At 40.6% G+C, this 16,675-nt stretch overlaps 1 protein-coding gene across 2 annotated transcripts in view; it reads left to right on the plus strand.

The window, feature by feature from the left end:
* The window catches only part of fubp3 (far upstream element (FUSE) binding protein 3), a 56,597-nt gene that overhangs the window by 5,827 nt on the left and 34,095 nt on the right, over positions 1–16,675 (plus strand). The window contains exons 2-5 of one of the 2 annotated variants that reach the window (XM_057818985.1): positions 6,520–6,631; positions 9,814–9,847; positions 9,920–9,969; positions 10,060–10,131. In XM_057818985.1, coding sequence (XP_057674968.1) covers positions 6,520–6,631; positions 9,814–9,847; positions 9,920–9,969; positions 10,060–10,131 — 268 coding nt within the window. The remainder of the gene's footprint in view (positions 1–6,519; positions 6,632–9,813; positions 9,848–9,919; positions 9,970–10,059; positions 10,132–16,675) is intronic. The other variant, XM_057818986.1, reaches the window with a different exon arrangement.

The raw sequence follows: 16,675 nt of genomic DNA on the forward strand, positions 1-16,675 counted from the left end.
TTTATTTCCAGGGGTGCACATAATTTTTTTGCCCAGGTTCTCAGAGGAGGACCTGGAGATGTGACTTGCTCCTCATTGAGCTTGAGAGCCGACCCGCCTGATGCGATAAATTTATGACAAGCTTTACTTAGAGCCAATTAACTTTAATTAATTATATTAACAATTAATGCTTGACTAACATCAACTGGCACAACAAAATTGCCATTACTTTGAAGTGAAATGTAAAGAAATAAAAAGCACCAATTCAAAATAAAGGGCATTATCAGGCATGAAAATCTCTCACCTTTCGGCGAAATTCGCCGTTTTGCAGTAAAAAAGGATGACCTACGTGAATCGTGTAGATCCGAGGAGAAAAAATTTTAAGGGGGGGGGGTCGTTTGTAGGCATGTGCCAGTTACCTTCACGGATTACCATGCTATGAAAACGTCGCGGTTACAAAACCACTAAAATTTTCCGTCATACAGTAGTACGTATTCGTTATTTTTCATGTGTCGAAAATGCAGCCAGAATTAGCTTGGCGCGGCAGCGCTTACCCCTTCCCCTGTTTGATGCTGCGTGTGTCAGTGACGCTATTCTAGCAAACCCAAAAACAAGCACTCCAAACGCAAGGCGTAAATTCTTCAATTTAATGATCTCTCAAATCGTGGTAACTGAAATATACCAAATGAATACATTTAAAACGTTGTACACTCGTATTTTTCCACATGTGAGTAGCTTCAACAGTTTAGCTTCATGAAAAAGTTCGTCAAAAACAAAACACACATTTTCCTTTCAAATTCAATACACAAAGTTACTAAAAACTTACAAAGACGAATGATAGGCAAGGCTTAGCTAGGACAGCAACTTCATTGAGGTTAATCACAGCCGCTGAGAGAGAAACAAGTTTGTATGCGGGGAGGGAAAAAAAAAAAAAAAAGAGCGTCAAAGATCGCTAATTGCGACAGATGATCTTGTACTAAGCACAAATTCACATTCGCTGGAGGAGGTAAAGTATCACTCCCAATTGTTTTTAGATGAATGCATTTGCCAGCATATTGAATTTAGTGAGTAATGGTTTTCGTTTTCATATTTTGTGGTATGACAAAGTTACTGCCGTTCGTTGCAGCTTGCGTTGAACACTGCCGGAGCGTCCGGTGAAAAAATAGCTCCCGTTAAGGTAGCGTCAAGCTTGTGTATTTAACGGTAATATAAAAGCAGTGTTGTCAATAACGCGGTATCGTAATGCGTAACTAATCTGATTACTTTCTTTCAGTAAAGAACAATCTAACGCGTTCATTTTTCTAAATCAGTAGGCAGGAGATATACTACAAACGGCTGCATTTGCACACTGGAAACACAGCCATTACTTCACATTTTTGTCCAGTAAAGATAACAAAAATATCCCCGTGCGCTGCATCTTTGCGCTGGCTCAAAAAGACTCTCGACCGCTAAAAGCATCCAACTCAAGCACCACTTGGAATTACAGCACAACAGGTAACACGACAGCCAGGACTTTATGATACTGCTCGTGCTCAATCCTCGGTTCAAGCTCAGTTGTTGGTGAGGGTTTTGAAAGCTTAGGTTTAAAGAAATTCTAAGTATCCATCTTGCCTCCTCAGCTGTAGTTTTGGCTAAGCAATGCAAACGGCTGTCTCTAAGGTTCTATAGTCACATGATCTGTTCGAAAAATAATTTGGACCCATAATGAAATACTTTGAAGGATTCCTGTTCATTTTATTCATTTGTGTTGTTTGTTTTATTGCTCTAAAACTTTTATAGACAACATTTTAAGGGCCATATTCAATGGTCTTTATTTTAAAGGGGAAGTTCAGAATTTTTTACATTAGGCTTAATCTTTGAGTTAGCCGGGGTTTAATTAGTCGTTGGAAATGATTTGAACAAATTCTGTGCAGTTTGACAGTTATTTGTTAGTTTCAGGGCTCCGGAGTGGCTAAGCTAGCGCGAGTCAATGGTGGTTGAAATCAACTCCTTCAACTAATTAAACCCCCGTTAACTCGAATATTAAGCCTTATGTGAAAAATTAAAATGGTCAAATTCGCCACATGTAGGACGTTTTGCCGACGGCGGACATTTTGGCAGAACTCCGGAACATATTTCCTCCACACCTTCTCACCTTTTTAACCCCTGACCCATTTTCATGCCTGATTATGCGGCTCCCACATTAACTCCAAGCCTTTTTAAAAGTGGGATGTCCTCCTCATAAGACCTCATTGAACGTGCATGTTTAGCTTTGTAAAATGCGAGCAAAAACACGTTTGTCAGTGCATGTCGCTGTTCATTACCTTTATTCCGCCCTATTCCGCCACTTGTCCATAGGGCGAGTGGGGTCCTGTTTGACATCGATAGTTTGCTTAATTGCCACATGCTGTTTTTTTCGTGCTTTTCAAAGTTTGGATGGCTGTAATTCTTTGACCCTACATAAAATGCGCTGCTCATATCGGCGACATTGGGATTCTCACGGCACATTTTGTACCGCATTTCCGTGCGAGCATCATTTGCTTCTAGCCATGGTACCTCCTGTAGCCACTTTTCAGCAAAAGTCCTTTTTTTCGGTAGCTCCGGTGACATCTCTGTCGTCTGTCTGTCTTTTGACGGGGGTAGGGGAACACGGAAGTAATTACTCAGTGTGGCCTGCCTCTTCGACATTTTGAGAAGTTATTTTCTCGTGTCCGCCGCAAATACAGTGGTCAGACATCGGTACGCAAAAGCGTATGGAAGCCGTTGAGGGCCAGCGCGTTTGTCTACGTCCAGTACGCATGCGCGCATGCGGACCACTTATGTGCACCCCTGTTTATTTTATATTTCGCGCAGTGTTTTATGCTCCTGAATGAAATGGACCGCTTGGATGTGTGGAAGCGATCATTTTATATATTCAATTTTTGAATCCCGCGCCATGAAAATGAGTGACTTCCGGCTTCAGTCTCGGGTTTATGACGAATGTGACGTCACCCGGGTCAGCGTCTCACAATACAGCATTGCTTTATAGCGTGCAGATGGACTACTGATTCAGCTGATTTTGCGGACTAATTTATTTTTCACAACACGCCAGCCAAACAGCTGCAGAAAATTGTCCCTGCACTAGGGAGAGGCGTGTGAGCCTTTTTGGGTTTCAAAAGATTACCGTTCACCACGGATATTGGCCAAAACAAGCCCATTGGACTTTCGAGAAAGTTGTTGTTTTTTATTGTCATCTTCATTGGTATTATTGACAGTTACAAGATAGCATTGTGATAAGATTAATTAACCCGAAGAAAAGACAAGGGCTGACGGGAGAAGCCTGGGCTTATTAAATTCCGTCCCCATTAAACCAAAGGACGCAAATCTTCGCATGAAGTGAGTAAACATCGTATTTTGTATTATGTCAAATACTGGGATCATGGCACGTTTTAATATGGAGGTAGCTTGCATTTTGTGGCTTACTGTCCACTGAAATTGCAACTCGGCCGACGACCGGCGACTTTTCGCACTAGTTTGTCGGGGGGTACTCTCCAGCTGCTTCCCCGGCGAGCTCTCCTGTCTGTAGCAGGGGAACGAGCTTTAACTTGCTTGCCGCCGGGCGGGTTGCAGATCGGCGAAGACAATCGACAACCCCGCCGCCGTGTGAATTGATCAGGGCTAGTTTTGTGTGATTTTTCACTTCGAGAAGCGAAAATAAGACTTTGAGACGTCACTCCGTCCGGGTTAGCATGTCGGCTAGCTGTCATGTCTCTTTGTTTGTTTACATTCTCTGAAGCCAGGGCAGGGAAATGACAAAAGCCTGACTAATTAAGGTGGCATAAAATATCGTTCGGGGGGTGCTACAATAAAGGTGAAGTCGACAGTTTTGACCATTATGGATTAATTTGCCATGTCGTACTGAATAAATGCATTTTTATTATTTCATATTTCATTTAGCACAAGACTGTTATTTTCATGACCACACCATTTATTTAGCAATAGCGGAAAAAATACTTCAAATAAAAGCATATCCTGTAAAAATATTGTAGAGAGACTGAAACAATGACCTTTTGCGACTCTCTACGTCGCATTTTCCTCTTTCTGAATAATTCCCCTTCAAAGGGGTGAATAGTAAAACAAATGAAACCATTCTCCTGCCGACGTCATCGTCCTGTTGGGGACGCTGGAGACCTATAGACCCTACTCACCAACGTCACAGAATGACGTGTCGCTGTATCCGGCCGCCATATTGTCCGTCTTTGTTTATCCGTGTTCTCAATGGTTTCAATTTGTCGTGCAATTTATAGTGCAATTCATGGAAGCCCCGGTGCTTTCAGACGCTGTAAACTCATTGGAAGCGTTGCATAAAAGATGTTATGTGGAAAAGCTTCAGTCTATCCATTCGCCAGATCCATATTTGATGCCTAAATCGATATTTTTCGACCCGCTGTCTTCGCCCTCTCTGCCTGACATCTGCTACCCTGATATCTACAACTATCTTGTCCACACAAAATCAGCCTATTCTCACGAAAGTTTGAAAAACTTTAAGAGCAGCACTCTAAGCAACATTACCCCGTGTGACCCTTTACTTCCAATTTTCTAAAATGGCGACAATCAATAAAAAAAAAAGTTGACTGCGATGGCCGACGACGCTTCAAGGATAGGTGGATATTGGACTATTTCCTCAATAAAACACGCAACAACTGTGTCTGCCTCATTTGCAAAGAGTCAGTCGCTGTTGTCAGAGTTCGATGTGACGCGATAATATTACCGAACAAGACACGCTGACATGTACGACAACATTACAGGGAAGATACGCAGTGAGAAATTATAGCAACTTGAAGCTAGTTTAATTTCACAGCAGCAGTATTTCGCAAGAGCCCGAGTGTCGAAAGAGAACGCCACAAAGACGAGACTGTTGAAATTATGAATTTAAAAAATATAATAAAGCAAATGTGAAACACAGAAGGGCTTGCTAAAATTTGTTTAAATATATTGTTCTATGTAAATCAGCCAAGGTAGCCCCCCGCATTTTTACCACACCAAATCTGGCCCCCTTTGCAAAAGGTTTGGACACACCTGTTTAACTGATGATCCGTAGACGAGGCCAGCTTCTTTCACTTGGTACCAGCTAAATATTATTCAAAATGTAATGATGGTGGAAGAAATCAGCATCTTGAATTTGAAACTGTATGTTGTCGGCGATTAGCCTCGCAATGATCTTAATTGTGGTTGTCAGCCCAAAACCCTCTAAATATATATTAAATTTATCTTACCAGATATAAAATGACTACTACATAATCTGTGGTAATTGTTTGGAGCCCAGTTTTCTCGTTGAATTGCAGCAGTCCATCTCGCTCTCCTCTGCGGGTCTCTCGGAATACGGTGGAACTTCAAGTCTCTCCGTCTATCTTCTCTGTTATTGCAACCAACCGCCACACACGCCTTCACCATTTTGATGATTAATGTTAACGAGCAGAAAAACACGCCATAATAGGAATTTACGTAGCGGTAATGCGTCAACACGACGAGTAGACGGACAATATGGTGCGGAGGCGTGGTTGTGACGTCATGTGAGTAGGGTCTATAATGGTAGGCATGGCTAACCAGCAGATTAAAAGACAAATTTCTCTTTATCTGAACTTTGCCAAATTGTTGTATATAGTTGAATCGTCTCAAAATGTGATTCTAATTCACATAATAATGCTATTTAAGACTTTTTTTTTTTCTCCTGTCGTACGCACTTTAAGTCCATTCTGGCAAAACAAAATAGATGGAAAATAAAGCTATTTGTGAAATTCATACCTATGAAGAAATTAGTATAATCTAATAGTTTAATAGTCTGGTTCAGGTTTAGACATTTTTTAACTTTAATTTGATAAACATTGTCATTTATTGACAGCCATGGGTAAAATATCAAGGCATCAAATTTAGGCCCTTTATATTAGAATGGGACATTATTGGATAGTCAGCGCAATTTATGTGGAACAGCCGGGACTAAACCAACCACTACTACCATGTGCACATATGCACACTAAACCTTCGACGGCCAGATACCTGTAAGTAATTTTGGAAAAAATAAAAGATGGAATGGAGCCGATTTATTCAGCTCGATGAAAAAACATGCCCTTCTATCCACAAACTGATGATCACTTTCGTTATTCAGTCAGGTGGTGATGTAAAACGAGTTACGCAACAAACACACGGCTCTCTACGCTAGTGGTGTATGAATATAGAATTTGTGCCATATAAGTAGAGTACTTTATCAACAAAATGTCGACCATTTTCTGTAAAATCACGTTTATTATTACGATAAGTCAGGGTTGTATAAATTGGAGCACGCTACAAATATACAGTATGTCGGTAGCATGTGACTTGGAATTTCCACATCGGGTTTCACGGAAACGTATTAGTACGTTGGCGACCGTCGAAGGTCTGAAGTAGCCTAATTGTACTATTTTTGGTGTTTGTTAGCATGAACCCCATGGTCATGAGCACCCAACAACCAAAAAAACAGTTGTTTTTCCCCTTTGAAATTTAGCGTGTTTGTAAGGTCAGTTGTAAGTTCTGAATTTTCTCCAGATGGCTGCCAAGATGGGAGGAGAGCAGATGCCAAATCTACACAGTTCCTCGCCCGTCATTGACCCCTCCCTCTATGGTTTCGGGGGCCAGAAACGCACGCTGGACAATGGAGGTAAGTCGCGTCTTATGTACATGTGCTAGCTTGTCATATGCAAATCTCGGTTCTCAACTTGAATTAGTGTTGTAAACTTTGCAAATAAGGCTTGCTGTTCAGTTGACCGTACAGTAAGACCTTCTAAGGGCTATTGGATTTCTTCATTTCAGTAAGTAAGCATTCTTTTTGGTCATTTCTACGTTAGTAAATTTCGCAAATGCTATTGAAACGAACATCTTGACCTCGCCACACTAAGGCTACGTTCGCACTGCAGTCAATTGCGATTTCTTTGCCCATATGCGACACGCATCTTTTTTTCATACTGTAGGAACAATCCAGTGTTTTATTTCACATCCAGCCTGGGATCATTTGTATGTGGATAAGAATCAGATGTCTGTCCGTCAGCTCTACAATATGAACTTTTATAAGAATGAATACGAGACATACGTCATTAATAAGTGAAATACGTCACTACTCCTTGACACAGCAAACAGACATGAGCAATGTTGGACCAAGATGTAGAAATTGCCTTTGGTTACGGTAACATGAAAGCCTCAAAGATGCCAAAGTGAAATGACCTCTCAAAGTGAACCTCCCGAAAGACTATATTTACTTCCGTAAGCACTACGACATGTGTCGACGCATTGCGGTGAGCATGCGGGGGACGTCACAGATGCATGCCCTTTATGCTGCAAGTCTCATGTTTTTGCAATATGAGGGGCTACACAAAAAGGCTACACAAAAATTGGAACGAACAAAAAAATCTGAGTCTGGCATCACGCCCTGTGGTGTGAATGTAAATGAAGTTTATAGTGCCTTTATCTTAGATTGCTAAATGCTATCCCTAATTACAAATTGTAGCTTTTGTGCCGTGTATGCATGTACATCTTTGGAAGTTGAAAAAATATATATAATTCTTTCGTTCATCTTCCGTGTCGCCTATTCGAACTTGACTCACAGGGGTGCTGGAGCCTATTCCAGCCAACTATGGGCAATACACCCTGAGGTGGTGGTCAGCCAATCGCAAGGCACAATGAGACAAACAACCATTCACCATAGACTCATAACTACGGACAATCTGGTGCATTCTATCAAACTACCATGCATGTTTGTGGGTTGTGGGAGCAAACCCACTACCAGGAGAAAAGCCACTCAGTCAAGAGGAAAATGTGCGAACTCCAAAAAGGAAGGCCGGAGACTGGGATTTAACCCTTGATCTCAGAACTGTGTGGCGGATATGCTAAACAGTCATCCATCACATCGCCTTATTCTATAATCAATACAGGTAGTCCGTGGGTTACGACGTACCCGACTTACGTGATTTTTACGTTACGAGGCCGAAGGTAGGTAGTACTTCCGCACGCGAGTAAGAGCGCACGTACACATGAAGAACGAATTTGCGCACACAAAGAAGACCGCACACACACACGAGGAGTAGCGCTTTTGCGCCCACAAAGAAGTCGCGCAGCCGGCGGAGAGAAAAAGGGAAAAGATTACAGCTGCAAGCCTGCGCAGGCATTTGTTGCTTGTGAAGCATCCACAGAGGCAACACCTTTTGGACTATTTGTTGTGGGTTTTCAGTTGTGGTAAAATATTTGGGGCGAGTTCATGTGATTGTTTTTGATAATGTTCGGACACTAACTGCTAATCATTTGTGTGCATTGTTATTGCTGTGTCAGCAGCTAGTTATAAACGCAAATTTGAATTGCTATTTATTGAAGATGAACCTGTTTTGATTTAATTTTTTAGTTTCATTATGCAAGTGTTGATGTCATGTGCAGCTGAATAAAGTCAGCAAACCACACGGCTGTCTGACATCCTCATTTTGGAGCTTAGCTCGCTGTCTAGCTAGGACTTAGCTACAATGTTTTGGTGAGGACAGTACAATGACGTATAATGTTTATGGATAGTTATTTAGAGATTTAGGGGGTATTTAAAGGTACTTAAAGGGTTCATTTCGACTTAAAGCGTAGGAATGGAACTCGTTCGTATAACCCGTGGACTACCAGTAATCACAATTATTAATCACGTATAATTTTAGTATCAAATAATACGATTTTTTAGTCGTATCGGATATTTAGTATCAAACTGTACAGTATTGCTCTGCGAACCATATGCATATATTTTCAGCTGACTACACGCGGTACACTTTAATAATTTTGGAGCTTTAAAAGCTTATTTGCAATGGCGACATTTGTTTTTAATAAATTACAACTACTACACACACCCCATTTTACAAGAAATTTGCATTTGTTTTTATAGAAGCCACACTCCCACTGGTATCCACATTATATTATGGGATATTTACACCAAAAGGCATGCAGCCTTTTATAAATAAATTTAGAAATTAGTTGTACTGTAAGATAAGCCCCTATGTTTAAAGTGGGTGTAAAAGAAGTTCATAGCTTGCCCCAAATCTCTTCAGCCCTTGTCCTGATTGATAACTAGGTAGTCTAATTGTCCATTCGTATTGAAGAGAGAAATTCTTTCATTTTATTTGATTTTCTAACAGGCAAAATACTTTGAGGCCTGTTCTGTTTTGCATAAGTACAGTAAACACAGTCCCTTGACTAACACAACATATTTCAATTTCAGAAAGGGAATAGACAGCCCTTACATCAGGTCAGAGATAATAATAGCCCATTGTGGCACATGGAGCAAAAAGGGGAAAAAACTGAATTCTCGAAGCGTGTAGTGTAACTCTAGCCAAAGTAAAATACCTGCCACGCTCGGTCGTTCCAAGGCATTTACATTCCACATTTCAGTTGCCTCCTTGTCTGGAATTCAAACACCCCCTCCTTGTATTTATATTCATAGCTAGCCCAATGTGAAGTCCAATGCATTTCCAGTGTGTGAAGAGTGCAAACCAGCATAAAAATCGTCCACACTGCTACAGTGTAAATGTTCACATCCATGATGGCACATGTTCCACTGACCCCTGCAGGACCCGTGCTCAGTGCTACCTGTCAACATTCAATCTGAGCGACCTAGCTGCCAAACTTCTTTTTGATTGAAGTTCTCTTCGCTGCACTCCATTTCCATCCCGCTGCGTGACTGACGACATTGTCGATTCACAGTGGCATCAGTTACCTATCAATGGAAATGTTTCTTATTTATGCGCTTGTTTGGATTTCTGTGCAACGTATTTTCCTGAGTCCTTTCTGACGTGCTAACAGACATTGTCTTGTTCTTTTTCTCAGTAGGCAACCATCTTGGTGCAATGGTACATCAAAGGTGAGCACAGTATCTTTTTGTTCTAAAGCTAATTTTCACTCAGACTTTATTGCGCATGTCATCATCTCACAGGGCTCTCACGACCGAAGACTTCAAAGTGCCTGATAAGATGGTGGGCTTCAGTAAGTGGTCTTTGAATTCGTTACATTTGCGGTGAATGTATTGCATGTGATCATTACTATTGACATCTTTTCCTTCTTATTTCCCATCAGTCATTGGAAAAGGAGGGGAGCAGATTTCAAGAATCCAGCTGGAATCTGGCTGTAAGATCCAGATAGCATCAGGTGAGTTCATGAAACGCGTTTGGCTACAGCTTTAAATTTGGATGCATACCATATGTACTCATTTGATTCCTTATAGTCCACTGAAACAATTATGTACATGAGAACTAAAATCGCCCCACAGTCTGTTTCTTGGCATGAAAATACAGTTCATTTATTAATATGAAGCGTAAGATCCGACAACAGAAACCCTGAACGTTTGAACAGCTGAAGCTGCACATCAAGCCACCTCAAGAATTGGTGTCCACAGTTCCCAAAAGTTTATTGAATGGTATTAAAAAGTAAAGGTAACGGTGGTAAGACCCTGCCTCAGCTCGTTTGGAACGTGTTGTAGACATAAACCTCTAAGTTAATGATTATTTGCTAAATATAATCAGGTTTATCAGTTTGAACATTAAAAATCTTGTATTTTTTGTGTATTCAGTGCAGCGCAATGTATTTTTACTTAACGCCATGTTCCGACTTCATTAGAATTGTGGTTTTAGTATGATGTTGGACTGTCCTTGTAGCTACAGCAGCATGAACTATTCAGGGCAGGCTTTGTACATAGTTCAGTGATGTATTTAATAGTGTTGCACTGATACAATTTTTTGGCCCCGATACCTGGCTGTGCAGTATCTGCAGATACCATACCTATACCACTCCATTTATATATATACTGTATAATTTTATTTTTTTTTCCCAAAAGAGCTACATACTTGGTAAAGATACACGATAATATCGGTCACCGATAATTATCGGCCGATAATGGCAATTATGACGTCACACAGATAATCCAGATAATAAAAAAATTCAACCGATAATGCAATCCGATAATTATATACTTGATTTTGCCTCCAAATGTGCGCAACCAAAGAATTCAGCACACCGCCTCCTCAACCCCTCCCCTCTCTGAAGCCCCTGAGGGAGGAGGGGTTGAGGAGGCGGAGTTACAAGACAAGAAGTAGTTGAATATTATGGCGGCTGTTACTAAAAAAACGACGCTCTCGCCATCTGCGAAACATGTACCGTATAAGTTCCACGAGGCAGAAAGAACGCGTCCTCATTCAAAACCACTAACCCAGCAGCCATTTAAAAATGCATCATAAAGAATTTTGGAACAAATACGAGGCTGCTGCTAGCAGGAATGCTAAAGCTATTGTAAACACTAAGTTAAACTACAGGGCTTGTGACGATACAGAGTCGGGCTGTTTGGGAATGCAGCCCAAGGCGGGTGGTAAATTCGCATCTAAGGCTAAACACTGGCACTACTGGAGACCGATAGTCGGCAAGTAGCCGTCTTACGACGGAGCCCGCCGCTCTGGCCAGTCCGGCAGGCCGCCGTCGCCTCGCCATAGGCGGGGCGGGCCGAGCCCGGTTCCCCGGCCTCTGGACCTCCGGCGAACACCCCGGTTTCTCGAGCGTTCCCCCACGGCGTGCGAGCAGAGCCAGGACCCGAATACGCCGCGGCGAACCGGCCGGGGCAGGCGGATTATCCGGTACGAATGTAGCTGCCGCTGCCGCCGAGACGAGACACGTGTTTTTTTTTTTTGTTACCTTAATGACCCGAGAACCAAAGCCCTGGATAAAAGAAATAATGCAGTTTATACGACCACCATTCTTCATGAAAAAGTGATGTCCGGTAAGCAAGCTTATCATGACGGCACAGTGGTTATAAGATCATTTAAACATGGAGAAAACGAAGTCAGCCAGTCAATAATGCATTCAGAATGTGAAATGACGAGCGGTCAGATGACTTTGTAACGCTGCCTTTATTTTCGGCTTAATAAAACTCAGGCACAAAACAAACGCACGCGGATGCGAGCTCCAACTCCGTCCAAATAGTACTGCCGTGTAGCAGTTTAGCTGCTGTAACGCAAATGTCGTGAAAGCCGCAAATGTAAACAAAGCGCTGCAGAATGGGTACATGACATCTCGCTCTTTTGAGGTAATCATTTTCACAGTGTGCAACAAAGCATATAACATTAGCAATCACTTTTCAAATTATTTAACTTATTTGTCTGCTCAATTACAGTCACAGTAGATAATCAAATTCTTAAATCAATATTCTGTAGCCACAAATATTATTCAAAATCTTTCCTTCAAGTTTTTTTTTTTTTTTAGGATTAAGTATAATAATGTATTGCTTAAAACAAGGCTGTTAAGATTATTTTCTGCTAGCTATTTTTCTTCCAAGAAATCTGAGAGAAATACACTTGAAGCGATCGCAGATAATTTCACTTATTGCCAATAGATTTACACTTAAAACTGACTAGTTTTAAGGAGGTGTGTTTTGCAGCAGATTAATGTTATATATGTTAGGAATGGCTTACTTTTAAACGCATTTTTGTGTAACTTAGGTATTTACTCTGTAATTGTTGCCAAAGGTTTACCATTACACAATGTCAGACAATCTGTCATTATTTAGATGTTTGAATTGACGACTTGTTCATACTTTATGTTGAAAAAAAGAGCAATAAATTATATTTTTGCACAGTAATATTTTCTTTTGTGTATACTTTAAAATTTTACATAAATCTTTTAATAGAATTATCGGCTTGACATTATCGGTTATCGGTTGGAATGAGGAGGAAATTATCGGTTATCGGTATCGGTTGAAAAATGCATTATCGTGCATCACTAATACTTGGATGTGAAACTATTGCTATCATGGCTTTGTCAGCCTGTTGGTTACCTTTGCGAAACAGGAAAAAGACTAATGGAACTTTTTATTGCATACCTGGTATGGGGGACAATAGTTGAATAAGCCTTTGGCTCTCAAAGGCCAAAATATGAAATTAAAACATGTATAATACCATATAACTCCATCTATAAAAACCCACAAATACAAACGGCGCACACACACACACAGCTTAGCCACTTAGCTCAGTTTACGTTGCTTCTACAGCACTTTTGAAACTGGTCTCAATTTACTACGGCATTTCTTTCAGTAAAAGACAATAAAAGTAAAGTACCTTTGACTTTGGGATGCTCCAATTGAGCAGCAATAGCTTGGCAAGTGTGTGTGATCCCTTGAATTCATTCGCATGAAGTACTACGCTTCCCAGTCAGAAGTCAAGCTAAGGAGGTAAAGTTGGGAGACTTAGCTGCTCCAGACGTCGGTTGAAAAGTTTATGGCCCCTGCCTTCTCCAGCTTTTCTAAAACATATTTCATTACTTTATTTTTTAGTGCAGGATAGTCGTCTCCTTAATGTATCTGACATGGGACCTTATACTTAGGTACTGCGTGAGCCATAAAAAGCAGGATTCCCACTCTTTCAACAAAGGCAACTGGCAGGTTAAAGACATGTCATTTTGGTGATTTTTTTTTGGACATCGCTCTTGCTGCTTCACTCTTCTCGTCCCACTGCCCAGGGTTTGATGCTGCGGTCCATCCCCAGCCATTGTACTCGACGCCGAAATATTCCGAAACCGCCGACATTTTCTTCTCCTACTCCTAGTTTGTTTTTCCTCTACATGAAAAAGCTGCCACGGCATTGGTTAAGAGCCCGCTCTCATTGTTCTGGAGCAGGTCTATAGCAATAGCTGCTTGGCATGCAAAGTAATCACCTGTGAGCACACAAAACAGAGTGTAGTCAGTGTCAGGAGGAGAAAGGCTGCGTTCAGTGTTACAGGACCGGTAAATGGTATTGGCGCCCTGTTTGTTGGTACTCGTCGATACTACCATTTTGCGCCGGATCGCTCCCACTGCCGATACTCTTATCGGTTTATCAGTAGTATTAAATGAGGGTAATTCACATGACGTCATACCCTCCTCTGGGTTTGCTGATAGGAGCGTATCCCTCTCTGAAACTCCATTGAGTTTATATGGACAACCGGGATCTACAATGAAAAAACATTCAATTTCAAAAGTTATAATGAAGATTAATATTATTTACGACAAGGAAATATGTTGTCTTCCTAAATGCATACTTTACAAATTTTGAATGTAACATTTGTGCATTAGTTGGAATGGAAGCTAAGTAACGCTAATAATGCTGGCAACCTACTTCGTTATGCAGTTATGCATTTGCTTTTAACGCCAGACCTACTTAAGAGTGTTTGTTGCCAAAAAGCTCAATCTTGGTCTCATCTGACCAAAGCACACGGTCCCAGGCTAGGACCGTGCCACGAGAGATGCGCATGCTGAAAAGCACCTCATACCCACTGTGAAGTATGGGGGTGGGTCAGTGATGCTGTGGGGCTGTTTCGCTTCCAAAGGCCCTGGGAACCGTGTTAGGGTGCATGGCATCATGAATGCTTTGAAATACCAGGACATTTTAAATGAAAATCTGTTGCCCTCTGCCCGAAAGCTGAAGATGGGTCGTCACTGGGTCTTTCAGCAAGACAATGACCCTACACAGAAATGGTTCACCAGACACAAAATCAAGCTGCTCCCATGGTCATCTCAGTCCCCAGACCTTGTTTTGTTGGCAAAAGGGGGTTGTACAAAGTATTAACACACCAGGGGTGCTAATAATTGTGACACACATTATTTGATGTAAAATAATTATTTCTTTATGTGGGATTTTTTCCCCACTGAATAAATGCACTTTTATTGAAGGTTGGATTTTTCTTTTTTTCCATTGAGGTCCCTCATTATTTGAATTAAAAAATATATTAGAAGCCAAAAAACACATCTTAACCAGGCAGGGGTGCCAATAATTATGGAGGGCACTGGAATTGGTGTTATGAAAAAGGCTCAAAGCCACCGTCAGAAATGTATACAGCATTTCATGCAGTCATACATTTAAGCTAAAATGATAAATCAAGAAATTCTTTGTTATGGTTGTGATACACATAGACACACAACAACATCTATTAGAGGCGTGCGAAATTTTCGATTCTTAGATTATTCGCGATTCGGCCGTGGAAGATTCGAGAACGATTCATAAGCATCAAAATGCCGATGACTGAATTATACCAGGTAAAGCCGAAGTAAAACGCAGTCAGCGCGGTCTTCGCGACGCAATGAGGAACGGACCGCGAGTATATCTTGTCTCATGCCGCTAGATAGAAAAAAACAATAATACCTAACTGCGGCTGACAGCCGCTACAAACAACGCCCAGTTGCTAGTTGCTACAAACATACGGCTACGGTAAATATTACATATATGTTCAACTAGATGCAAAATGACAGACGGCAGCATTAGAACAAGTATTGGAGAATTAGATGCGAAATGAGACTTGCCGTCGTTAGTAAACAGCTGCCCCCCTAGAGCAGTAGACTTCTTTAGAAGGCTCTGTTGTAGCGAACCTAATTAACTTTTTATCTAAAATACTCCAATCGGCAAAATCTTGACTTGAATCTATCTTTAAATGATGAAAGGGTTTTAAAACGTTCACATGTCGAAAGTAGACAGAAGGGAAATTATGGAATAACGGAAGCAATTTTAACAATAACAGTTGATTCACAACATTAAATCAATTCAATGTAGTTTAAAGCTGCTGATACAGAATGGGGACTTGAGTATTTTATTTACTGTTATTAACTGTTAACTTAATACTGAAATAGTAGTTTCGTTTAGCCTGAGAGGTTTTTGAACAATTTTGGACATAATTTACAAAACATTAAAAGCAGGGAAGGGGGGGGGTTGCATCAGTAATCGATTTATAATCGAATCGGAGCCTCTGAATTAGTGATGCATGATAATACATTTTTCAACCGATACCAATAACCGATCATTTCCTCCTCGTTTCACCCGATAACCGATAATGTCAAGCCGATAATTCTATTAAAAGATTTATGTAAAACTTTAAAGTATACACAAGAGAAAATATTACTGTGCAAAAATATAATTTATTGCTCCTTTTTTCAACATCAAATGTGAACAAGTAGTAAATTCCAAGCTCTAAATACAGATTGTCTGACATTGTGTAATGGTAAACTTTTGGCAACAATTACTTACAGAGTAAATACCTAAGTTGCACAAAAATCTGTTTAAAAGTAAGCCACTCCTAACATATGACATTACGACTCTGCAAAAACACACCTCCTTAAAAGTATTTAAATTCCCTTGTTTTCAGTGTAAATCTATTGGAAATAAGTGAAATCTTCTGCCAGCACTTCAAGTATATTTCACTCAGATTTCTTGAAGAAAAATAGCTAGCTGAAAATAACCTTAACAGCCTAATTTTAAACAATAAATTATTATACTTAATCAAAAAAAAACAAAAAAAAAAAACAGAAATGTTCAAAAATGTTCAAGAATAGGTATGGTTCAAAACATTATTTGAAAGCATTTTTCTTGATTTAGGTGAAAAATGACAATTTTTTAAGATGTTTGGGCTTGATAAGAACAAATGGCAATATTTACTTCAAGTGGAAAAATCTGGAGCATTCATCTGTTAATTAGTCTTTAACACTCAAAACAAGACGGGGAAAATTATTTGACAAGATTTAAGAAGAAGGATCTGATTAAGACGTCATAAATTTACAGCGTACTGAATGCATTACCGACCTTCAGTCCGTCCGGCCGCCATAGTGCACAATGAGTTGAACCGGAGATGAGTGTCGACGGCAGCTACGTTCATACGGGTGTTATATCCGCCCGCCCTGGCCGTCTCG

Source organism: Corythoichthys intestinalis, chromosome 17 (assembly GCF_030265065.1).
Source record: "Corythoichthys intestinalis isolate RoL2023-P3 chromosome 17, ASM3026506v1, whole genome shotgun sequence".
NCBI classification, from domain to species: Eukaryota; Metazoa; Chordata; class Actinopteri; order Syngnathiformes; family Syngnathidae; genus Corythoichthys; species Corythoichthys intestinalis.